General features: G+C 38.9%; 1 protein-coding gene across 5 annotated transcripts in view; it reads right to left on the reverse strand.

The window, feature by feature from the left end:
* VPS36 (vacuolar protein sorting 36 homolog) overlaps positions 1-25,755 on the reverse strand; it is a 36,169-nt gene that overhangs the window by 2,793 nt on the left and 7,621 nt on the right. For 2 of the 5 annotated variants that reach the window (XM_005585924.4, XM_005585927.4), the window contains exons 3-13: positions 24,212-24,282; positions 21,389-21,503; positions 19,952-20,041; positions 18,820-18,906; positions 11,731-11,763; positions 11,532-11,609; positions 10,176-10,310; positions 7,662-7,727; positions 2,050-2,114; positions 1,115-1,199; positions 93-169 (exon numbers count right to left, since the gene is read on the reverse strand). In XM_005585924.4, the coding sequence (XP_005585981.2) occupies positions 93-169; positions 1,115-1,199; positions 2,050-2,114; positions 7,662-7,727; positions 10,176-10,310; positions 11,532-11,609; positions 11,731-11,763; positions 18,820-18,906; positions 19,952-20,041; positions 21,389-21,503; positions 24,212-24,282 (902 nt within the window). Of the gene's footprint in view, positions 1-92; positions 170-1,114; positions 1,200-2,049; positions 2,115-7,661; positions 7,728-10,175; positions 10,311-11,531; positions 11,610-11,730; positions 11,764-13,751; positions 14,385-18,051; positions 18,679-18,819; positions 18,907-19,951; positions 20,042-21,388; positions 21,504-24,211; positions 24,283-25,755 lie in introns of those variants that run through there. The other 3 variants (XR_012426996.1, XM_074022112.1, XM_074022111.1) reach the window with 3 other exon arrangements.

Raw genomic sequence — 25,755 nt, forward strand, 5'->3', positions numbered from 1 at the left:
TAAAAAAAAAGAAAACAAAAAAACCCACACAATTATCTGTCCATGCAGAAACACAAACATACATGGTAATGAAAGGTAAGAACCTTACTTACCTCTCTTTGGCTAGGAGGACAGACATTCCCACAAGCTTAGCAAACTCTTCCGATGTTAGGGATCCCTTTTCTGAAACCTAATAGAAACACACAGCAGAAAAAAAATGTAATTAATTTAGGACACTAATTTAAACACACTCTGGGTTCTAATGGTAGGCAGAATGTATATGCAAGAAATAATTTACTGAATGTCCTACTAAAATTCAAAGAACATTCACACTATAACTAAATCTTAACTAATGCTTAATCCTACAAAAGTTGAAGGACCCAGAAGGGACATACTGGAGGCTCAAATATCAAGATCAAGCTCTCCATAATGTAACAAAGTCACTGTACTAAAGCCTAAAGAGAATTATGATACTCTGAAAAAGAATATGTAACAAATTCTGAGTACATATTAATGCTCCAGCGAAGGGACTTTACACATAGGTTTAGTTTAAAATATGTGGTAGAAATATCTGTAGTCTTGGGGTTTTCATCTAGTTGAAAATGAGAAGGATAATAAATAGAAGTTATTCAAATTATATAGGCTCACCATAGAAGCTATGAAGACAGTACTATTTCAAGTATCCTAATGAGTAATATTGGCAATTTGGCCAGTAAAATCCATCCAAACTACAGTCGCTTTTTATATTTTTGAAGCAATTATTTTCATAAAACTTGTGGTGTTTTATCAAGCTGCTTATGTAGGTGTTACTGGAAGAAAAAGTTTGTGTTGTAACATCTGATAAAATTAAAAACCTGTTCTCAACACTGAGTTTTAATAGAAAAGAAAGCACCTCACTAATTCTAATTATCCTTACATGTAAGATGTTAAGAGTGTCAAGAAGTTTCAAAAAGCTCTTAACGTATGACTTTGGTTAATACTGATTCATTGTTAGTGATAAACCATTTTTATTTGGGTGTGTGAATGTTACTTTTCGGTAAAGTTAAATTCAAAAGGAAATCCTGTTTTTTGAGTTGCTAAGCCTTCAGGTCTTCGTAGCAAGCTCTAAAGACCGGAGAAAATCGGCTTCACATACTGTCTCCAGGGCCGAGGCCACCATTTCCTCTTCCTTGTGAGATTGAAGCTCAATTACCATGACGCCACTGTCAAACACACGGAGCCTGAAAACCACAGGTGCGAGAACAAAGCCAGGAATTATCTAGGATATCCAACTGCTGAAAAGCAGCACATCTTTTATATCTTCTTTTATGCCCAGGTCTGAGGGCAGTATTAAACAAAACAACATTTAAAACATATTGAACACAAGGGACAATGGCATACCTAAACAGCTCATGAATACACAGATAATCAAATTATGAACTAGAGTCTACATGCTAAAGAAAATGCCTAGCTTTTTTTTTAGATGGAGTTTCGCTCTTGTTGCCCAGGCTGGAGTGCAAATGGCATGATCTTGGCTCACCGCAACCTCTGCCTCCTGGGTTCAAGCGATTCTCCTGCCTCAGCCTCCCAAGTAGCTGGGATTACAGACATGCGCCACCATGCCCGGCTAATGTTGTATTTTTAGGAAAAACGGGATTTCTCCATGTTGGTCAGGTTGGTCTCGAACTCCTGACCTCAGGTGATCTGCCCGCCTCGGCCTCCCAAAGTGCTGGGATTACAGGTGTGAGCCACCACACCCGGCCACCTGGGTACTTTTTTAAACCTAAGGAAAAGAATATTCACACCTGAACATCTCCAGAGACTAACACAAAATGTCTAAGGGAAGAGGGGCTAGTTATTCTGACCTCATGGGAAGAACCTACATTCTTATCTCATTCCCCCAAATCCAAAAGAGTCTGACTCCTAGCCCTGTTAGGACATGCCCAGCCCTAATAAAGAGGAAATAATATAATTTCAAGAAAGCAATAATCTGGCTTGCCACTAGGGACGGCAAACTTCGCTGGGCCTTCCCATCTACCCCATGCAGAATCATGGCTGCAGGAGGCAAACTTCCTGCAGAGGTTCCTTTACCTGAGAGGTAATTTCAGTGCTTCCAGCATCTTGCACGCATTCACTAAATCTTCTGGTGAGAGCAACTAATAGGGAAAAAAAATCCAGTAATGCTATACAATGGTAATGATCACTAAAACAGAAGAGTAAATTTTAAAATTACCATTTATCAAAAATTTTAGGTGATTTAATCACTACAAAGCAAAAAAGACTGACAAAGGAACCAAAGACTTCTATTCATTAAACCTGTGCTACCCAATAAAGTATGCATGCCACATATGTCACTGTAAATTTTATAGCAGCCACATTAAAAAAGTAAAAAATGGCCAGGTGCGGTGGCTCACACCTGTAATCCCAGCACTTTGGGAGGCTGAGGCGGGTGGATCACAAGGTCAGGAATTCGAGACCGGCCTGGCCAACATGGTGAAACCCTGTCTCTACTAAAAATACAAAAATTAGCCAGGCGCGGTGGCGGGTGCCTGTAATCCCAGCTACTTGAGAGGCTAAGGCAGGTGAATTGCTTGAAACCAGGAGGTGGAGTTTGCAGTGAGCCGAGATCGCACCATGCATTCTAACCTGGGTGACAGAGCAAGACTCCATCTCAAAAAAAAAAAAAGAGTAAAAAGAAACACATGAAATTAATTTTAATGCATATATTTTATGTAGTCCAATAGATTGAACATAGAACCAATTCAACATATAATCAATACAAAAAATTATTAATGAGATATTTAACATTTCCTTATTCTGTACGAAGCCTTCTAAATCTGGTGCATTTTTACACTTGCAGCATTATCTTGATTTGGATTAACTACATTTCAAGTCCCCAGTCAGCACATAATGTGGCTATCCTTTTGGACAGTGCAGCCTTAACAAATCAGCATAGTGTGGTGATGACAAGCACAGCTTTCAGTCCCACAGGATGGCCCCAGAGCCAGTCCAGCCTAGAACCAAATACCTGTCAAACCACTGTCTCTGCCTGTGGCCTTGCTCAAGTTATTTCATCTTTCTAAGTTTCAATTTCCTATTCTCCAAATTATCCCCTACGGTAAAAGTAGCCACGTCACTTGAGTTATTGGGAGGATAAATGAGGTAACACGTGCAGAGCGTCCAGTGGATGGTAAGTACTCACTAATGGTAGCTATGATCAGTATTCGGATAAAAACACAGAGCAGGGGCTTAACTCATGGGACTGGGTGAGCCATTTGCATGGAGGTGACTGTCAGGGCACAAAGAATACCTAGACAGAACCTTGGAGGCCAAGGACATCTGGATGTGAAGGAGCAAGGACAGCTGAAGAATAGCCACTGCTGATACCCAGCCAAAGGGGCAGGGCAGCTTTCCCTCTGCATTATCTACAAGGCAACTTGTTCCAACTGAGTTGATTCAAAAGAGTTAACTATTGCAGAGGAAGGGCTTCCTGAACAACTTTATTTATCACAATACAAACAGAAAATATTAGAGCTGAACAGTTTCATTCAGTCCAAACCCTTATATTAAAGGTAAGAAAACTGGCTCCCTAAATGCCGGCAAGGATGTGGAGAAAGGGGAACTCTTACACATTGTTGGTGGGAAGGTAAATTAGTACAGTCACTATGAAAAACACTATGGCGATTTCTCAAAAAACTGGAAATAGAACTATCACATGATCCAGCAATCCCACTGCTGGGTATATATCCAAAAGAAAGGAAAGGAGTATATCAAAGAGAAATCTGTACTCCTATGTTTATCGCAGCACTCTTCACAACAGTCAACATCATTTGCAACAACATAGATGGAACTGGAAGACATTGTTTAGTGAAGTAAGTTAGCACAGAAAGACAAATACCACATGTTCTCACTCATATGTGGGAGTTAAAAAAACTGATTTCATGCAGATAGAGAGTAGGAAAATGGCCATTAGAGGGTGGGAAGAGTAGTGGGGAAGGAGGGATAAAGAAGGTTGGTTTAATGGGTACAAAAATACAATTAGAAGGAATAAGAGGCCAGACACAGTGGCCCACGCCTGTAATCCCAGCACTTTGGGAGGCCAAGGCGGGTAGATCACCTGGGGTCAGGAGTTTGAGACCAGCCTGGCCAACATGGAGAAACCCCGTCTCTACTAAAAATACAAAAATTAGCCAGGCGTGGTGGCGGTCGCCTGTAATTCCGAGTTACTTGGGACACTGAGGCAGGAGGATTGCTTGAACCAGGGAGGTGGAGGTTGCAGTGAGCTGAGGTTGTGCCACAGCACTCCAGGCTGGGTGACAAGAGTAAGCCTCCGTCTCAAAAAAAAAAGGGGGGAATAAGACAATAGCATCCAGTAGTACAATAGGGCAACTATAGTTAACAATAATCTATTGTATTTCTTTTTTTTTTAATTAATTTATTTTTTGAGACGCAGTCTCGCTCTGTCGCCCAGGCTGGAGTGCAGTGGTGTGATCTCGGCTCACTGCAATCTCCACCTCCCTAGTTGAAGGGAGTCTCCTGCCTCAGCTTCCCAAGTAGCTGGGATTACAGGTGCCTACCACCAAGCCCAGTTAATTTTTGTATTTTTAGTAGAGACGGGGTTTCGCCATGCTGGCCAGGGTGGTCTCGAACTCCTGACCTCAGGCAATCTGCCTGCCTCAGCCTCCCAAAGTGCTGGGATTACAGGCGTGAGCCACTGCGCCCAGCCCTATTGTATATTTCTTTTTTTTTTTTTTTTGTATATTTCAAAGTAACTACAAAAGTGGAATTGGAATGTTCCTAACACAAAGAAATAATAAATACTGGAGGTGACAGACCCCTAATTTCTCTGATTTGGTCATTACACATATGCTTGTATCAAAATTTCACATGTACCCCATAAATATGTACAACTATTATGTATCCATAAAAAAAAAAAAATAAAAATGTGGGGGCCGGGCATGGCGGCTCATGCCTGTAATCCCAGCACTTTGTTTGGAAGGCCGAGGTGGGTAGATCACCTGAGGTCAGGAATTCAAGACTAGTTTGGCCAACATGGGGAAACCCCGATTCTACTAAAAGTATGAAAATTCTCCTGATGTGGTGGCACACGGCTGTAATCCCAGCAACTTGAGAAGCTGAAGCACAAGAGTTGTTTGAAGCCGGGAGGCAGAGATTTCAGTGAGCTGAGGTTGTGCCACTGCACTCTACAGAGTGATACTCTGTCTCAAAAATACAAAACAAAACAAAAATTTTAAAGGTAAAAAAAAAAAAATGTGGTACATGTATACAGTGAAATACTATTCAGCACAAAACAGAATAAAATCCTTTCATTTGCAGCAACATGGATGAACCCGGAGGATATTACGTTAAGTGAAATAAGCCAGACATAGCAAGACACCACCACTTGATCTCACTTACATGTAGAATCTTAAAACAGTTGATCTCATAGAAGCAGAGAGTAGAAGAGTGGCTACCAGAGGCTGGGGAGGGTAGGTGGGAGCGGGGGATGGAGAGAGGTCGGTCAACAGATACAAAGTTACAGTTAGACAGGAAGCATGAATTCTGCTGCTATATTACACAGAGTGACTAGATAATGACAATGCAGGGTAGTCCTTTTTTTTCTGTTTCTGGGTACTTTTTTTTTTTTGAGATGGAGTTTTGCTCTGTCCCCCAGGCTAGAGTGCAATGGCACAATCTCGACTCACTGTAACCTCTACCTCCCTGGTTTAAGCAATTCTCCTGCCTCAGCCTCCTGAGTAGCTGGGAGTACAGGCATACGCCACCATGCCCAGATAATTTCTTTGTATTTTTAGTAGAGATGGGGTTTCACCATGTTGGCCAGACTGGTCTCGAACTCCTGACCTCAGACAATCCGCCAGCCTCAGCCTCCCAAAGTGCTGGGATTACAGGTGTGAACTACCATGCCCGGCCCCGAGTACTTTTTATTGATACATAATATCTTACATATTTACGGCGTACAGGGGCTATTTTTATTAATACACATGCATAAAATGTGTAATGATCAAGTCAGGGTATTTGGGGGTACCTATTACCTGAAGTATTTATCATGTCTATGTTTTAGGAACATTTCAAGTCCTCCCTTCTAGCTACTTTGAAATATACAATACATTGTTGCCTCCCTACTCTGCTATTGAACATTAGAATTTATTCCTTCTAACAGTACGTTTGTACCTATTAACCAACCTTTCTTTTTCCCCGCTCCTACCTATACACCTTTCCCAGTCTCTGATATCTATCATCTATTCTCTACTTCAGTGAGATTAGCTTTTTTAGCTCCCACATGAGTGAGAACAAGAAATATTTGTCTTTCTGTGTCTGGCTTACTTCACTTAACCTAAGGACTTCCAATTTCTCCATGTTGCTGCAAAGGATGTGATTTCATTCTTTGTTTATGACTGAATTGTATTCCATTTGTATGTATCTGACATTTTCTTTATCCCTTCATCACTGATGGACACTTAAGTTGATACTATCTGTTTTTTGAAAAATGTTTTATTTTAGATTAGGGGGTACATGTGAAAGTATGCTACACAGATAAACTTGTGTCACTAGGGTTTGCTATGCAGATTACTTCATTGTCTAGGTATCAATATTAAGCCCAGTACCCAATAGTTATCTGTTTTGCTCCTCTCCCTCCCTCTAGTCTCTACCCTCAAGTACATTCCAGTGTTTATTGTTCCTTCTTTGTGTTCATAAGCTCTCATCATTTAGCTCCCACTTATAAGTGAGAATATGGGTATTTGGCTTTCTGTTCCTGCACTAGTTTGCTAAGGATAATAGCCTCCAGCTCCATCCATGTTCCCACAAAAGAATTATCTCACTCTTTTTTATGGCTGCATATGACAGACAAGAGAGGATTTTTAATGTTATTACCAGAAAGAAATGATAAATGTTTAAAGTGATGAATATCTTCATTGCCCTGTGATATGGTTTGGTTCTGTGTCTCCACCCAAATCTCATCTTGTAGCTCCCACAGTTCCCACGTATTGTTCGAGGGACCTGGTAGGAGATGATTGAATTATGGGGATGGGTCCTTCCTGTGCTGTTCTGGTGATAGTGAATGTGTCTCATGAGATCTGATGGTTTTAAAAACAGGAGTTGCCTGCACAAGCTCTCTTTGCCTGCCACCATCCACATAAGATGTGACTTGCTCCTCCTTGCCTTCTGCCATGATTCTGAGGCCTCCCCAGCCATGTGGAACTGTGAGTCCAATTAAACCTCTTTCTTTTGTCTTTCTTCAAAAATTCTTTAAAAATTGCCCGGTCTCAGTTATGTCTTTATCAGCTGCGTGAAAATGGACTAATACACCCTGATTTTATCATTATGCAATGTATACATGCACTGAAACACCATATAGTACCCTATGAATATGTACAATTATTGTGTCAATTATAAAGAAAAATAGAAAAAGTTTTGAATAGCAAAAAATAAAAATAAAAAAAGAAGAAGGAAAACTGAGTCTCAGAGATGTTAAGTAAGCTACTGAAGGTCACTAAGCAAATCACTATCAAAACCAAGAAAAGAATCTACCTCCTAGATCCCAGGGCAGTATTCTTTTCACTGTACCACAGTGCTTCTCAAAATAGCTTTGATATTCACAACCCTTCCTCAAATTGTATTCGGAATTTGTATTAAGAAAGTCTATCTTTAGTTAAAAGAATATTTAAATTTTCTATTCTTACTTCCATTCCTCGAGCTCGGTTTACTAAGCAGTACACCTCCGTGAGTGACATTATTCCCCCTCGTTCCTGTTAAAATATGAAATTTTTAAAAAAGTATTATGTTACAATTACACCAGTTAGCATTTCTTAACAGAAATCATAATCACAGTGAAATCAGACATCATAAAAATTTTTAAGAAGTTTATAAAAAACTTTATTTATACAAAGGAGAACCTATTCAGATACCAAGAGGCAGTTCAGATTCAATACTTGCATTTTAATTCATTACCACTTTATTTTTTTATTTTTATTTTTATTTTTTTGAGATGGAGTTTCTCTCTGTCACCTAGGCCAGAATGCAGTGGTACAGTCTTGGCTCACTGCAACCTCTGCCTCCGGGTTCAAGCAATTTTCCTGCCTCAGCCTCCTGAGTAGCTGGTACTACAGGCATGCACCACCACGTCTGGCTAATTTTTTTGTATTTTTAGTAGGGACAGGGTTTCACCATGTTGGTTGGGCTGGTCTCAAACTTCTGTCCTCAAATGATCTGCTCACCTTAGCCTCCCAAAGTGCTGGGATTACAGGCATGAGCCACTATGCCCAGCCTCATTACCATTTTAACATTTACTTAAATGAAAAAAGGGGCTCTACACCATGTTTCAAAAAATATATTTAAATGTTTTAACTTACTCCAGCTAATAAATGAAAAAAGTATAGAATTAAATAAGACTATTACCATTTTGCAACCTCCAATGAAATAACAGATCTAGGTAATGACTGTCAATGGCTGTTAACATCACAAAAAAATTTTTTTTAATTTAAAAAAAGACAATTGGACATTATGTATCTCTTGATGGAAGTACACAACAGCCTCTATGAAATAGTCTTGCAATAATAATTTTTAAAAACCCTAACAAACCTTTATTATAAATACCAGTTCATAGGAAATACACAGGACAGGAAAACACACTCTATAATCTAAACAACTAATTTCTTCAGGAAACACATTGTGGGGTGGGAGGTGAGAGAGGCCAGAGAAGAAATAACCCATGAAATTAAAAACAAACAAACAAACAAACTTGAAACAAATCAATAAACTGCAATGAATCCTGATTGAAACAGACCAACTGTAAGGGAAAATGTGAATACCAGGCTGACTCGGTGGCTCACACCTGTAATCCCAGCACTTTGGGAGGCCAAGGCGGAGGGATCAACTGAGGTCAGGAGTTCGAGACTAGCCTGGCCAACATGGTGAAACTCCATCTCTACTAAAACTATAAAACAATTAGCCGGGCGTGGTGGTGGGCACCTGTAATTACAGCCTCTCAGGAGGCTGAGGCAGGAGAATTGCTTGAACCCAGGAGGCAGAGGTTGCAGTGAGCTGAGATTGCGCCACTGTGCTCCAGACTGGGCAACAAGAGTGAGACTCTGTCTCAAGAAAAAAAAAAAAGAGAAAATGTAGCACTTTGGTAGGCTGAGGCGGGCAGATCACAAGGTCAGGAGATCGAGACCACAGTGAAACCCCATCTCTACTAAAAATACAAAAAATGGCCAGGCGCAGTGGCTCAAGCCTGTAATCCCAGCACTTTGGGAGGCCGAGACGGGCGGATCACGAGGTCAGGAGATCGAGACCATCCTGGCTGACACTGTGAAACCCCGTCTCTACTAAAAACTACAAAAAACTAGCCGGGCGAGGTGGCAGGCACCTGTAGTCCCAGCTACTCGGGAGGCTGAGGCAGGAGAATGGCGTGAACCCGGGAGGCGGAGCTTGCAGTGAGCTGAGATCCGGCCACTGCACTCCAGCCTGGGTGGCAGAGCGAGACTCCGTCTCAAAAAAAAAAATACAAAAAATTAGCCGGGTACCGTGGTGGAAAAGAAAACGTGAACACTAGATATTAGATAACATTAAGAAATTATTTTAATTTTTTAGATTATGAAATGGGATTACAGTTGTATTTAAAGGAGTCTTTATCATTAGAGTTACATACTGAAATGTTTACAGATAAAGTGATGTGATGTCTGGGATTTGCTTTCATATAATTTTGAGTGGAGGTTGGTTTACAGAAGAAGCTGGATGATGGCTACAGAGGATTCATTATACTATTCTATTTGGCATAGGTTTGAAATCTTTTTTAATACAAGTGCTTTAATAAACTTTTGATTGCCTGAATACTATCAGACTAGAAGATGAATCTGGATTATGGAATGATTAATAGTACTAAATAGTAAAGACTAGATGTATGGAAATATATCTATTCAGAGAAAGATCATATATTTCCTTTTTAAAAATAAGGAAAACTTCATATCAAATAGATTTAGAAAGTTATAGATGTCAAAAATGAAAATTAAAAACAAATTAGAAAATTACAAAGAATAATAAGCACAGTGAACTTATTTAATATACCTGAAAGAAAAAAAAAACATGTCAGTTGACAATAAGCATATCATGAAAGGAGTTATGCTCTTTTTAACTCTTCTGATGACATACGGCTAATTTCACATAGTTTAAAAAAAACACATAGGTTTAATTTTTACCTCTAAAGGCACCTGCAATATTCCAGCCAGCTGTTTGGCCAGTTGCATGTGGTACTGTGTGCCTGAGCCGTAGGTTTCTCTGGTAACTGGGTTAGCGATTCCCATGCTCAGCAAGTAGGATTTAAACCTGATGGTCTATAATAAAAGAGGAGAAAATGCAGAATTGTCTCTCCACCTCCATATTTGAAATTCTTCCATGACAAATTCAATTCCACTCAATAATTTCTACATATCCCCATTCCTTCTACTGTGTTTCTGTGCTGTGAACTGTAAGAGAGCAGATTTCCAGGAGTTCCCTGCATACATCTAATTATTCTCCTTCCTACTTCTCTGCTGGTCTCTCATATTCTGTTTACTTCACAAGTTTGATGTGAGATTCAGAAAATGCCTCTGCTATATTTAATGCCAACCAAATAGTACAACTGAAAACTTAGGAAAATAGCTGTGATTAGATTGTAGACAAACTGAATGAAACAAACATCAAACTTAGGACAGCCACTCCTTGTACATTTCAGTATTTCTGTTTTCTACACTCTAAAAAAAGGCATTGAAATAGCCTTTAATCCTAATAGAACTAATATAATTTTTATGGTTGACTTTTCTTTGGCACTTTCACATATCCTCAAGTCCTAAAAGAAATAAAACAGGGCCGGGCGTGGTGGCTCAAGCCTGTAATCCCAGCACTTAGGGAGGCCGAGATGGGCGGATCACGAGGTCAGGAGATCGAGACCATCCTGGCTAACACGGTGAAACCCCGTCTCTACTAAAAAATACAAAAAAAACTAGCCGGGTGAGGTGGCGGGCGCCTGTAGTCCCAGCTACTTGGGAGGCTGAGGCAGGAGAATGGCGTGAACCCGGCAGGCGGAGCTTTCAGTGAGCTGAGATCTGGCCACTGCACTCCAGCCTGGGCCACAGAGCAAGACTCCGTCTCCAAAAAAAAAAAAAAAGGAATAAAACAGGCTGGGCGCGGTGGTTCACGCCTGTAATCTCAGCACTCTGAGAGGCCAAGGCAGGCAGATCACCAGGTCAGGAGATCAAGACCATCCTGACTAACACGGTGAAACCCGGTCTTTACTGAAATACAGGCACACGCCTGTAGTCCCAGCTACTCAGGATGCTGAGGCAGGAGAATCGCTTGAACCCGGGAGGCAGAGGTTGCAGTGAGCCGAGATCACACCACTGCACTCCAGCCTGGGCGACGGAGCGAGACTCCGTCTCATAAATAAATAAATAATAAATAAAACATAAATAATAAATACAACAGTACATTCAGAAAGACAATGTAAACCACAAAAACCTTCCTGCATTATTTGTGTTATCTAGTTTCAAATGCCTTAAAAAAAGCAACTTATTTACCTCATCTTCTGTGATGTCACCTTGTTTGTCTTTAATTTTATTAGCAATTGATTTTGATAACTCCACCATTTCTTTAGCCTGGCAAATAAAAAGTAAAGACTGAAAAAGCAATATTGTCCCCAAAATGTCTGCTTACAAAATATATTTCAAAAACTGTATCATAATTGGTATGAATTTAATAGGCATAAATGATATATACCTTGATCATTAGTTTGCTGAGGTCCTCAAAGGCCTGAAATGAGAAATGAGTTTTTGTTGAAATCCATCTAAATAATTAAAGCAATGAGGCACCCTCTACTTTTTCCCCATAAAAATTTGAAATTTTCGGCCGGGCGTGGTGGCTTGCACCTGTAATCCCAGCACCCTGGGAGGCCGAGACAGGCAGATCACGAGGTCAGGAGATCAAGACCATCCTGGCAAACACGGTGAAACCCCGTCTCTACTAAATTTACAAAAAAAATTAGCCAGGCGTGGTGGCAGGCGCCTGTAGTCCCAGCTACTCGGGAGGGTGAGGTAGGAGAACGGTGTGAACCCGGGAGGCGGAGCTTGCAGTGAGCTGAGATGGCGCCACCGCACTCCAGCCTGGGACAGAGCAAGACTCTGTCTCAAAAAAATAAAAAATAAAAATAAATAAATAAAAATTTGAAATTTTCTTGCAAATATCAATTTGTTAATAAATATTTATATAAATAATAAATCTACCTTACTCTAAAATTGCATTTTAGCTAAAAAACCATACATTTTCCAAACAAACTACAAAATAACTTCATTTTCAAAGAGAAAATAATTATTATTGATTAAATAAGCAAAAGGTGATATAAACAGTAGTTCAGAAAATATTATTTACTGTTATTTGATAAAAGTAAATTCTGTCACTGTCACTGGTTTTTTTCTAAAATCATTTTCTAATAGGAAGTCAAGAATAAAAAGCACTACAAAGCATTCCTAGTTAAAAATGGCAATACACAGCTGCAGGAATAGTTATCTGGGCACAATAATTTTGGCTTTAACACAGGTCTGACTTAACTGAAATAGTAAGTCTCAGGCTCTGATTATCAAACCCATTATGCTTGTAGATATGGTGGATATCACAAAAGAAAAACATTCAAATACCATCTAAATGTATCTACATAGAATCAACTGTTTAATTTGCTACAGCAAAAAACTACTTCGAAGGCCTCTTTGAATTTAAATATATTTATAATAAATTATTTCAAGTTACTGAAAATATACTCCCAGTGCAGAATATCTTATCTAATTGATGCATACAGATGTTATTTTTTAAAACCAGTTAAGCAGCTTGTCATTAACTGAAATATCAGTCCATATGGTGGTCTGAAACATAATAGTGGCTCTGACCAGCTTATGCCCATCTGCAGGAAAGCCTCCCCCATCTGCAAAAGGATTTTGCTAAAAGAATAGTGTGTTGCGTATTCTTATGGCCAACTCACTAAGGTTAATACTGAAAACAAAGGGGAATGTGCACACACCTAACAGGAATTTCCTTAGATAAACAAAAGACTTAAACACTGGATTCTTATCAGCTAGAGCCAGCAGCTGCAGGAAACCCTTTGTGAGAAACTCTGGGCACCAGCTCTGAAACCAAGTCAATTCTAACATTTAGATAGAGGGCAAATCACACACCAACCTAGTTTTCAAAAATAAAACATACATTTTGCACACTTAGGTTTTTACTTTTAATATATAAGATATTAATAGATTTTTTTATCTGTGTAAACTAGTAAAGATAACACATTTATATTGTATATAGTAAATCACTGTATTTATTATTATTATGTTGTTGTAGAAAAAATATGCTAAGTTGAGAGTCCACAAAGAATACATAAATAAGCCCTGTAAACTTAACACATAGGCAATAAAAAAAAGTAAATATTTTAGTGCCTCAGAAGAAGTGTCTATAAATATTTTAAGAGATTATAAAACACAGAGAAAAGCTTCCTTACTTGTATTTCTATAATTATTATAAAATTTGGAATTAGTCAACTATTAAAAAATGAGTAAAGAAACTACCTACAATAAAAATTAAAGCAAAAGAGATGCATATATCCATTCTATAATTGCATCTGCCAGTTTATGGAACCTTGTATCCCTCTACCACACCTATAGTCAAATTTCCACTCCAAATTTGAGAAAAACAGCACCTGTTTTAAAACCAGGAGTACCCCCTTAAGCTGACTTACAACATGATTTCTTACTTACTTTTAGTTATCACTTTGGCTATTAGCGTCAGTAACTCAGTATATTCTTGATTTTTCACTTCAGTATTCTTGAATGTGCCTTGCAGATTCCATTCCCTTTTCCTGGGTTCTTCTTATCCATGCTGGTCATCTGCTAGAGCCTATTCATCTTTCAGCCTTTGACTTCCATATTCCTGCTGCTAACAAGCCCTCCATGACCTCAACAGAAGTTAGGGATCATGTTATACGTCCCTGCTGCACCCTATATGTTCTCCTTGCAAGGTGTTTCTCCCACCATGGATAATGCCTCTTTGCCTGCCTGTGTCTGTGCATCACCACAGTATCCCCAGCCTCTGATACAAGGCCCAGCACAAAGTAGGGAGGAGTATCTGCTGAATAAATTAATGATCTGCATGGTTAATGATCTGCTGAATAAATTAATGATCTGCATGGTTAATGATCTGCTGAATAAATTAATGATCTGTATGGTGGAGCACAGTGCTTATGTAGAATCTTTTGAACTATGCGACTCCAAGAAAATTAGACTGAAACAAAATAATTTACTTGATAAATTAAGAAAAACATTATTTTCAACATAACATTCAGTTAGTATGGCAGTATTCAGAAAGAAAAATACAAATAATGCAAAATCAGCCCACTGCTCCATGCCATCTCCAAAAGTGTTGACGCAAAGAGGATGACAACAGACACTGCTGTAAGAGGATGGTGACAGCACCTTCTAGGTGGCGAAGAGAGTGGTGATGTGGTGCACTGTCGCCACCAGCAAACTGCCTGCAAATCAGGAGACATGTGTTCTCATCTGCCTCGTTCCAAATCTAGTCACTCACTCTGAGACAATTTCTTCTCTGAATAATAAGAACCCTTCTAATGCTAAAATGTTGAAATTTTATGAATCTTCTCAGAATAGATGATTCTGAAAAGATGGTGGCTATGGCAGCACAGTTTTTGAATCTCTCCAAATCACAACATGAAAACAGGGCAACTAGATTTTAAAACCAAAAACCCCATAGGTAACATAGACTACAATACTAAGTGTAAGATACTAGCAAAAACCCCTCAAGATACAAGCCGGTAGGGCAAACCACTAAGAGCCACAAGACCTGCAGGATGCCAGGATCTAGGCAGGAGAAAGAAAAGAAAAGCAACAATGTAACCCACAGACCTGAGAAAGCAAGAGCCCCAAGAGAGCCAACAGGGATTCACTAGAAAGTAAAGCAGGCCAATTTGAGGACAGTGCCTAAAATGGGGAGGATTGTGCCTACTTCAATTATGGGAGGGTCCACTATTAACCTTTTATATCAAAATAAGCTAAAAGATGTTAAGAAGATGATACAAGCTATGAAGGTTCAATATAAATCAGAAATAGGTGACAGGAAAGAATTAAAAATAAAAGGAAAAAAATCATTTCAGAAATAAAGGCTACACTAGACAGACATGAGTGAATAAACACAACAGATAAAACCTTCAAAAAAGGTGAAAAAGAGGAAAACTTTCTAAATAAAAAAGAAATGAGGAAAGAAATGAAAAGCATTAGAGTCACAAATAGTGAAGACAGGCAGTGAAACTGCAACATACAGCTAATAGGAGTCCCAGAAGAAAAAAAATCAAAGCAATTATTGAAAATTATAGGCCAGGCACAGTGGCTCATGCCTGTAATCCCAGCACTTTGGGAGGCCGAGATGGGTGGATCACGGGGTCAGGAGATCGAGACCATCCTGGCTAACATGGTGAAACCCCATCTCTACTAAAAAATACAAAAAAAAAACTAGCCAGGCGAGGTGGCGGGCGCCTGTAGTCCCAGCTACTTGGGAGGCTGAGGCAGGAGAATGGCGTAAACCCGGGAGGCGGAGCTTGCAGTGAGCCAAGATCCCGCCACTGCACTCAAGCCTGGGTGACAGAGCGAGACTCTGTCTCAAAAAAAAAAAAAAATAGAAAAAATTAGCTGGGTATGGTGGCACGCGCCTGTAGTCCCAGCTACTTGGGAGGCTGAGGCAGAATTGCTTGAACCCAGGAGGCAGAGGTTGTAGTGAGCCAAGATTGCGCCACTGCACTCCAGCGTGGGCAACAGAGTGAGACTCCATCTCAAAAAAAAAGAAAGTTATAATACAGAAAAATTTCCCTGAAATTAAAGAATTCCTGAAACTATTTACTGAAAAAGCACAGCATGTAACTAAGAATAACAACTCACAATGACTAATAGACACATTCTAGTAAAATTACTGGGCTTTAAAGTAAAATTTAAAAATCCTTTGCCCATCTAGGAAAAATAGCAACTGTCTTTTAAAAAGGGAAAAAATTAAATTATCATCACTTTCTGATAGCAACACTTCATGCCAGACCAAAAAAAAAAAAAAAAAAAGTAATATAGTGAAGACACTCAAAGAAAGAAAATGTGAGCTGAGGATTTTAAATCCAACAAAACTGACCTTCATGTATAAGGAAGACAAACATGGCAGATACAGGGAATATTGTTCCTATGATCATTTCCTTAAAAATCTATTACAGAATGAGCTTCAGACAACCAAAGCGACCACAGAGAGCTCAGTATTGAGGACTGGTGGTACTAAACATGGAGGTACTTATAAAACTAAGAGTCAATGAGAGCTGGAGCTGAGGGGAGAGTGTATGCAGTGGCTGCATGCTCAGATGGTGTAAACACAGTGCACCTATTTTTCAAATGTATGAAGAATGGGGAAAACACATATACATTTTTTTTTCAACTGTTTTAGTAATTATCTGGTAGTGTCATCTTGAATTTGAATAGAAAAGATAAGTATGCTCTTGTTAGGCACTTTATATTAACAACAACAAAATTCTAGCTCTGTCCATTGAAAAAGCCTAAAAACAAAGATCAACCCAATAGTGATGAATATTACTAGCAAGCAGATTGTGGTTCTGAAATATCATTTCCCACTAAAAGAAAACAGAGCGGGCTGGGAGCGGTGGCTCACGCCTATAATCCCAGCACTTTGGGAGGCTGAGGCAGGTGGTTCACGAGGTCAGGAGTTCAAGACCAGCCTGACCAACATGGTGAAACCCCGTCTCTACTAAAAATACAAAAATTAGCTGGGCGCAGTGGTGCGCACCTGTAATCCCAGCTACTCGGGAGGCAGAGGCAGGAGAATTGCTTGAACCCAGGAAGCAGAGGTTGCAGTGAGCCAAGATAGTGCCACTGCATTCTAGCCTAAGCGACAGAGTAAGACTCTGTCTCAAAAAAAAAAAAAAAAAAAAAAAGAAAGAAACCAGAGTTTCTCAGATAAATGGTTGATTCTGGATCTGAGGCAGGAAATGTACAAGATGGTCCTGGAGCTTTGTCACACCAGATAGTGAAGAAGCTAGCAAAGTTCACCTAGTCACAACAAAAGCACTTAGAGGGCCAACTTGAAGCAGCTCCCACTGGCCAAAGATGGGACAATTTGAGCTTCAAATAGGATAATAATTATAACCGATTGAAATCCATCAAATATGCTAAACTTCATGAATTCCTAATGACATGTTAAAAAAAAAACCTAATTAGTCAGCTGGGCACAGTAGCTCACGCCTGTAATCCCAGTACTCTGGGAGGCCGAGGCAGGCGAATCACGAGGTCAGGAGATCGAGACCATCCTGGCTAACATGGTGAAACCCCGTCTCTACTAAAAATACAAAAAATTAGCCGGGCGTGGTGGCAGGCACCTGTAGTCCCAGCTACTCAGGAGGCTGAGGCAGGAGAATGGTGTGAACCCGGGAGGCGGAGCCTGCAGTGAGCTGAGATCGAGCCACTGCACTCCAGCTTGGGCGACACAGCGAGACTCTGTCTCAAAAAAAAAAAAAAAAAAAACCTAATTAGTCATCGTCAAAAGATAATAAGGAAACAATTTATTACCCTGATGATAAAGGAAAATGCAATTATCCAGCCTTTCCTATATGAACTGGACAACCAAATAGTAGATAAGGGAAACATTTCTTTAAAAAGTATTCCAACTAATAAATGAAAAATAAAGACAGAATTATCACTATTTACCACAACCAATGAACTAATAGATCTAGGCACTGAATATTAACAGCCGCTAACATGACAGAGATAAGATGTGCCTCCGACGAAAGAACACAGCATCACCTCTAGTTTTGCCAAAGGGACAGAACATGAGTGTGACAGAGATTCTGGATCCAGCTGCCAATTTGGGGAAAATACAGGGTTGAGGAAAATACACAACTTCACCACAGATACACACACATCCAGAAAAACCTACTATGGGCACTTAACAGGTCAAATGCCCTTGGTTCCCAGTGAGCCCAAAATAAGTATTTAAATAACTATGTGCAGTTTTAGACTTTACTTGATTGACATAAATCTTTGAAATTCTCTGAACAGCAACCATCATGGAATTTTACTTATGAATTACTATAAAAACCAGAGATTTACTTTAAAGCATCATTTAATAAAAAACCAAGACCATTTTTATATAAGCATGGAAAAATCAATGATACGTTTAGCTGTATTAACTAATTACAGAATCTAATGCATACTGGTCTTTTTAGCTAGAGTTCTTTCCCCTTCTCTTGAATTTCCTCATATATGATGAAGCTTCAAAACATTGGAAAGTACATGCTTAGGGTTGTCTCCTAGTAGAAGTGATGGGCTTGAGCCATTCTTAGTGATGTCTGGTCTGATCCCTGGGTGGTCATCAACATAAAATGGTGTGGTATCTGGCCACAGACAGTGGCCACAGAATAGCATTTTTCTCTCAACTAAGTAACTTCAACTTCCAAAATAATTATATAGAGAACCCTGAACTCATTAGGAGTATCCTTCAATCAATTCCATCTAGACTTTAAAATCTACACACAACATTCTATGATATTTTCTAACAGCAAGCAAATTTGCATTTCTTTTTTATTCCTTTTAGAAAGAGGTTTTGGTTAGATTTTGCCAGCCCGAGGTAGACCTGTTAAAAAGAATAGGAGACTATGTAGCTTCAGGCAAATGAAATATATTCTAAATTACAGAAGGGAATTAGTCACAGCTGTATCTAAAAGAATAGACACAAATGGCTGGAATAGATGCAGAGCCAGAATTTAACAGTTACCTCAGAAATGTTTTTGTCCGTTTCTTTTCTTTTTTCTTCCAGTTTCCTTTCAATACCTACAATTCCTACAGCCCTTATTCTTCCTGGCTGAAAAAAAAAGAAGTAGAAAATAAAACATACAAAATAGGAAGCAAACAAAATCTTTTGTAACCAACCACATTGTGTTTTCAATGGCGGGAAAGGACCCACAAAGAACCAAAGAAAAATAGCATACACTGACGTTTAGCTTCCCTTCAAAACATGTGTTTGTTTCTTGCTGTACATAATGATCTTAAAATCATTCAAGAAAAACCAAATATACAATAAATGGCATATTTTACTCTGCATTTTAGATATAAGTTAAATTTCCTATCATTTTCCTTCTTTGGCAAGCTATTATGTATCAGATACTTAATAGGGTCTCAAAGGTACAAAAAAATCACAGTTTAAATTTTGGTTCTTAATTAACACTTATTATCCAAGCTACTTTCATACATTTGAGTACCTGTCTAGTGTTGGTGATTAATTTAAACAGGCCTGGAAAACATCACCCAGCTGTACTGTCTCTTCTCTCAAATGCCACACTGACTATGAAGCACAGAATTCAGTGGGTGAACTCTACCTTCTATCACCCTAAGAATTATGCTGGTAAGCAGTTATTTATGCTTACTAAGTGTCTGCTGTATAGACAGCACTAAATTAGGTGCTGTGAAAATAATTTTTGTTTTTTTTTTTTGAGATGAAGTCTCGCCCCTGTCGCCCAGGCTGGAGAGCAGTGGCACAATCTTGGCTCACAGCAACCTCTGCCTCCCAGGTTCAAGTGACTCTCCTGCCTCAGCCTTCTGAGCAGCTGGGATTACAGGCGTGTACCACCACGCCTGGCTAATTTTTGTATTTTTAGTAGAGACAGGGTTTCACAATGTTGGCCAGGCAGATCTCGAACTCCTGACCTCATGATCTGCCCCGCTTTGGCCTCCCAAAGTGGTGGGATTACAGGCGTGAGCCACCGTGCCTGGTCGAAAATAAATTCTTTATCAGAATGCCATTGCAGTATTTTGTTTTGGGCAAGTTCTACAATCATAGAGTCTTTTTCTTAATGAAGATGTAAGTACAGAGTTGAAAATACTGGATTAGCAAATAGTTTTAAAAATACCTGGGGTCCTCTATTTGTTTGTAATGACTGGGAAACTGGCATATTCTCCCATCTTCTCTGTGTCATTTCCTCTGATAAACGCCTGTAAAACTGTTATGCAAATAAATACACTTTAAATGAGTCAGTCAGATTGTAGCATCCTTGTATAAATCATTACTTAACATTTCCTTCTTTTTTTTTGAGGTGGAGTTTCGCTCTTGTTGCCCAGGCTGGAGTGCAATGGCGTGATCCAGGCTCACCACAACTTCCGCCTCCCTAACTCAAGCGATTCTCCTGCCTCAGCCTCCCAAGTAGCTGGGATTACAGGCATGTGCCACCACACCTAGCTAATTTTGTATTTTTAGTAGAGATGGGGTTTCTCCATATTGGTCAGGCTGGTCTTGAACTCTCAACCTCAGGTGATCTGCCCGCCTCGGCCTCCCAAAGTGCTGGGATTATAGGCGTGAGCCACTGCGCCTGGCCACTTAACATTTCTTTAGTATAAAAGTCTGTTGTTCAGTCATTTGCAGCAAGCCCAGAATTCTCAGAGACATCAAAGAAAATCAAAGGAAATTCTTTTCTTGGATCAGCTTCAGAAAGCACAAAGGAAAAAAAAGAAGGAACTGACCTTCTATATAAAGTAGGCTATTCTCAACAAAGAGATGAGTGACAATGAAATCAATAGACTTACTTTAAACAATCCTGCGTATGTGGATTGTTTTCAATCTATAATGAAACAAACACAGTGCCAGGAAAAATATACAACCATTCTCCATGAAGGAAGCAGAGCATAATTTGTCTAGTTAAAATATAAAACCAAAAAGTAGGACCAAAACATACCTATGCTCACAAATAATCAAATATGTTTTTCATATGCTTAGTGATCACTTGTCAGGAGCACTGGGTGAGGTGCTATAGAAAAAATTAATAATAATTTATGATATTGATGGAGAGAATACATACTTCTAATTATCTTAAGAATTATTGTATAGCAACTTATTTGGAACATATAAACTATTATACTGCAGAATAAGTACTTAAGTGATTAAGATTAACTGGAGTTAATCAAGACAGACAGCCTGATTTAAAGCTGGGGAACCTTCAGATACTGAGATAGTTCAACATATCATTCCATTTATATTCTGTTCATTTAACTAAACTATACCACTGAAAACTCTGCTAGTAGGCAAATGGCATGACTTAGTGTATTTTCCAGCCTCTGTTCCTTCCTTGGGACCACACCCTCTGCTTCCCATTCCCACTGAAACCTAAACTTCATACTCTCCGCTCACTGCTAAGGCTTAGGATATAATAAAATTTTATTGTAAAACTATGGTGAAATCTGGTATGTTGTATAATACTACCTTCCATCATATTAACAAGCCACAGCACACACACACATACACACCACACATACACACACCTTTCTAGTACAATTTTATTCATGTAGAAACTTACCTCAATCTGACCATGTTCTTTGAAGGAGAGTTTGATGTAGGAGTTCTTACTACTCTGGAATGGGCCAGGTTCTTTGTTAGGAGGAGCTGGGTGAAGATGAACCACTATTTTGGCACTGAAGAAAGAACAAATGTAATATATTGAATTGCTTTTCAAAAAATATATATAACTAATTCTACTTTTATAACTTTTTATGTGTTTCAAATCACTTTTAAAATTCATGTAGAAACAAATATCCCAAAAAGCATCCTTTTATAGTGTGTATTAATTCAATATTAATAAAGCTTTCAAAAATCTCTCTACTTAAAACTTATAAGCTATGAACCAAAAAGCTTCAAGTTACTAGCTCTGTAGATTAAATTAGAGTGTGACTTTAGAAAATAAGGTCAAAATAAATTTGCGAAAGTTTGAGTTTATGATTATGGTTTTCCAACTACAAACATCCCCAGAGGTTATAAGGGGGCCTATGATTTCTGCCAAAGCATACACCCTTATTCATTTGAAAACAAAAAGTGAAAACTTATCTGTAAAAATGGCCAGCTGATATTTTATTAAAATTCCATCCAAAACTAACATTCTACAGTGTCATTTGTTGGAAAATGCCACTCAATCAACAGCATGATCTGGAAAGATAGCCAATAGCAAAAACAATTCCGAAAATGCTATGGCTCTAAGAACACAAACTACCATTATCTTTATGACTATCATTATCTTCTATGCTATTAAAAATACCACTATATTTGGTCAGCTTAATAAGTCTGTTTTCCTCCTTTTTTTTTCAACCTAGTCAATAAGCAATCCTATAGAGATCTGGGAAACTAAAAAACTCAAAGTATCCCAGGTACCTAGTTTAGTGCTTTTTCTGTGTTGATCATGCTATAGATACACACTCAATTTTACTTTTCTTTTTTTGGAACCATATGGTTACCTAAATATTACTGTAAAATTGAAACACCAGGCATTGGGCCTCCTCAGTGTGAATGGGTAGGGCCAGTCTTGTAAGGACTCCTCCTATTCCCTTGTGGTAAACTTCTTTAAGTGAAGTGAGAAAATAAACTATGTGAGCAGAATCATAGAACTGTCTGAAACAAATCATCAAGTAGAGCAACAAAACTATGACAATTATGATAAGATAACCAGGCAAAAGCATTTCATAGTTTTTGAAACTAAAAAAAAACCCTCAGCCCTACTATCAGATTCTGTGAAAGGACACCCATTGAAAAAGCAGTAAGTATAATCAAATAAAGTTTAAAAGCTCCAAAGTAAGCATAAAAAATCTATGCCAAATTTTGTATATATTCTTTTATCAAGTCATCCAATTACTATACTTCATTAAATTTTAAATCTATGAAATAAAAAAAGCATCTTCAGAGATGTTAAAAGGTGAAATGTACACATCTTGAAATCAATGCAAATATAACTGTTTGAGGGGAGGGGCTGGGAACTAAAGAGAATACTTGACAAAAGTTAACTTGGCATATTACTGAAGTCCTCCTCACTGGACATGTTTAAAAAATAAGACATTAACGTGAAGGTAAATATTTAAAATTTTTTTTTAGTTTAGATTTCCTTGGAACACAGGAAAGGAAAATTCAAATAACCTGGAAACAACCTTAAAGTTTACTTTTTAGAACTTAATACAGTGGAGAAAATTGATAAGGGGAAAATATAAATCATAATAACAATCTACCCTAAAAATCTATGGCTTAAAAAAATCTATGGCTTATTAATTTTTTAAAACATTGGTTTCTTTTATGTCAAATAAATAATATTTTACAGTAAATCATAACATTATGATCAAAGCATGCATTGCATGTCCAGTGAAGCTCAACATTGTTTAACTTCTACTGAAATGCCTAATTATGCTAAACCTAAAGATAAGCCTACATAGGAAAAAAAAATCCCATGCCAATAATATTTGTTCATGTCTCCTCAATGACATGCACTTAAAATATAAAGCCAAGTTTTCGGTATATTTGAATAAACAGGAACATTTGAACTTACACCTTTATACCAAGGTGGCCTCATCTCCTGGTTTGCCTGGGATGGTCCCATTGTATCCTTGTTACCCTGGTCTAATTGTTCATTGTACCTGCTATTATTCTGATAAATGTCCTGCTTTGTACAGTAACTATTATTATATGCTGTTTAACTCTGCTATCTGAACAAGTAAAACCTGAGAAACAAACTTAATGATCAGGTTAGAAACAGAAGCAAAGTCAGTTATTTTTCTCAAATAGGTTATTTCCGATTTTAAGTATGAAATGACAGGTACACAGGCATGTGAAAGCAAAGTGTCTATGGAAAGATAATGATAACTGGGCCACATTTCTTTTTTTTATTTTTATTTATTTATTTATTTATTATTATTATTTTTGAAACGAGGTCTCGCTCTGTCCCCCAGACGGGAGTGCAGTGGCCCGATCTCGGCTCACTGCAAGCTCCGCCTCCCAGGTTCATGCCATTCTCCTGCCTCAGCCTCCCAAGTAGCTAGGTCTACAGGCGCCCGCCACCACACCCGGCTAATTTTTTGTATTTTGAGTAGAGACAGGGTTTAACCATGTTAGCCAGATGGTCTCGATCTCCTGACCTCGTGATCTGCCCGCCTCAGCCTCCCAAAGTCCTGGGATTACAGGCGTGAGCCACCGCACCAGGCCCACATTTCTTTATTATGACCCATGTATAATAAACAAGGATATTACAGCAAATTATTCATGCTTAAGAATCAATTCATACATCATTGAGTCTAAGATAGGACCTTCTGACCAATAGCATAACAGGAAATGTTTTCTGTGAATAAAGACTGTACTATATAGACCTTACCTCTTCCCAATTCCAGCTGCCTGTTCTTCAATGAACACAATTTGGGAAAGGAGAACGGCCATGCAACACTCCTAGAAGGAAATCAATAGCTTAAATCAAAGACTCTAAACAACATCCATAACACTTGTCAGAAATCCTTGTTTTATAGCATTACAGTGCCATATACCTTAATAATAAAAATAATGAAAAACAATGATTTTGTTACTTAAACGAACTTAAGGAAAAATTAAATGGAAATGATACTGTGGTGGCATATGGCTGCATGGAAGAACATAAGAAGTTTAAAAGAAGCTGTCACTAGCTTTTGTTTTTACAATGGGTGCATTCTCTTTTTTTTTTTTTTTTTTGAGACGGAGTCTCGCTCTGTTGCCCAGGCTGGAGTGCAGTGGCGTGATCTTGGCTCACTGCAACCTCTGCCTCCCAGGTTCACACCATTCTCCTGCCTCAGCCTCCCAAGTAGCTGGGACTATAGGCGCCCGCCACCACGCCTGGCTAATTTTTTTGTATTTTTAGTAGAGACGGGGTTTCACCATGTTAGCCAGGATGGTCTCGATCTCCTGACCTTGTGATCTGCCTGCCTTGGCCTCCCAAAGTGCGGAGATTACAGGCAGGAGCCACCGGACCCAGCCACAATGGGTGCATTTTCTAAGAGTAATGTTTCTACGAAAATGTTTTACTTGTAATATTTTCTTACACTGAAAGCAAAAAACAAAACAGATACGTCAAAACAATTTTAAGGAGGGCATTAATGTAGATGATTTTCTCTTCTTTATAATTTTCCATACTTCACTCATATGCCCACATGCAATTATTAATAGTTTTAAACAAAAAATATTGATGTAGTATCCCTTTATTCATGTTTAACTTTTTTTTTTTTTTGAGATGGAGTCTCGCTCTGTCGCCCAAGCTAGAGTGCAGTAGTACAATCTTGGCTCACTGCAACCTCTGCCTCCCAGGTTCAAGTGATCCTCCCACCTTAGCTTCCCAAGTAGCTGGGATTATAGGTGTAAGCTACCATGCCTGGCTCATTTTTGTATTTTTAGGAGAGATGGGCTTTCACCACGTTGGACATGCTAGTCTTGAACTCCTGATCTCAAGTGATCCCCCTGCCTCGGCCTCCCGAAGTGCCGGGATTTACAGGCATGAGCCACTGTGTCTAGCCAGTATGTTTAATTTTTTTTTTTTTTTTTGAGACGGAGTTTCATTCTTGTTGCCCAGGCTGGAGTGCAATGGCGCAACCTTGGCTCATTGCAACCTCTGCCTCTCAGGTTCAAGCGATTTTCCTGTCTCAGCCTCCCGAGTAGCTGGGATGACAGACATGTGCCACCATGCCCAGCTAATTTTGTATTTTTAGTAGAGATGGGGCTTCTCCATGTTGGTCAGTCTGGTCTCGAACTCCCAACATCAGGTGATCCACTGCCTCAGCCTCCCAAAGTGCTGAGGTTACAGGCATGAGCCACCACACCTGGCCTTAGTTTTAACATATATAAACAGTTATGTTTAATTTTTATGTGACTAGCAATGTAGTAAGTCTAAAATTTGTC

This window comes from Macaca fascicularis, chromosome 17 (genome assembly GCF_037993035.2).
Source record: "Macaca fascicularis isolate 582-1 chromosome 17, T2T-MFA8v1.1".
NCBI lineage: Eukaryota > Metazoa > Chordata > Mammalia > Primates > Cercopithecidae > Macaca > Macaca fascicularis.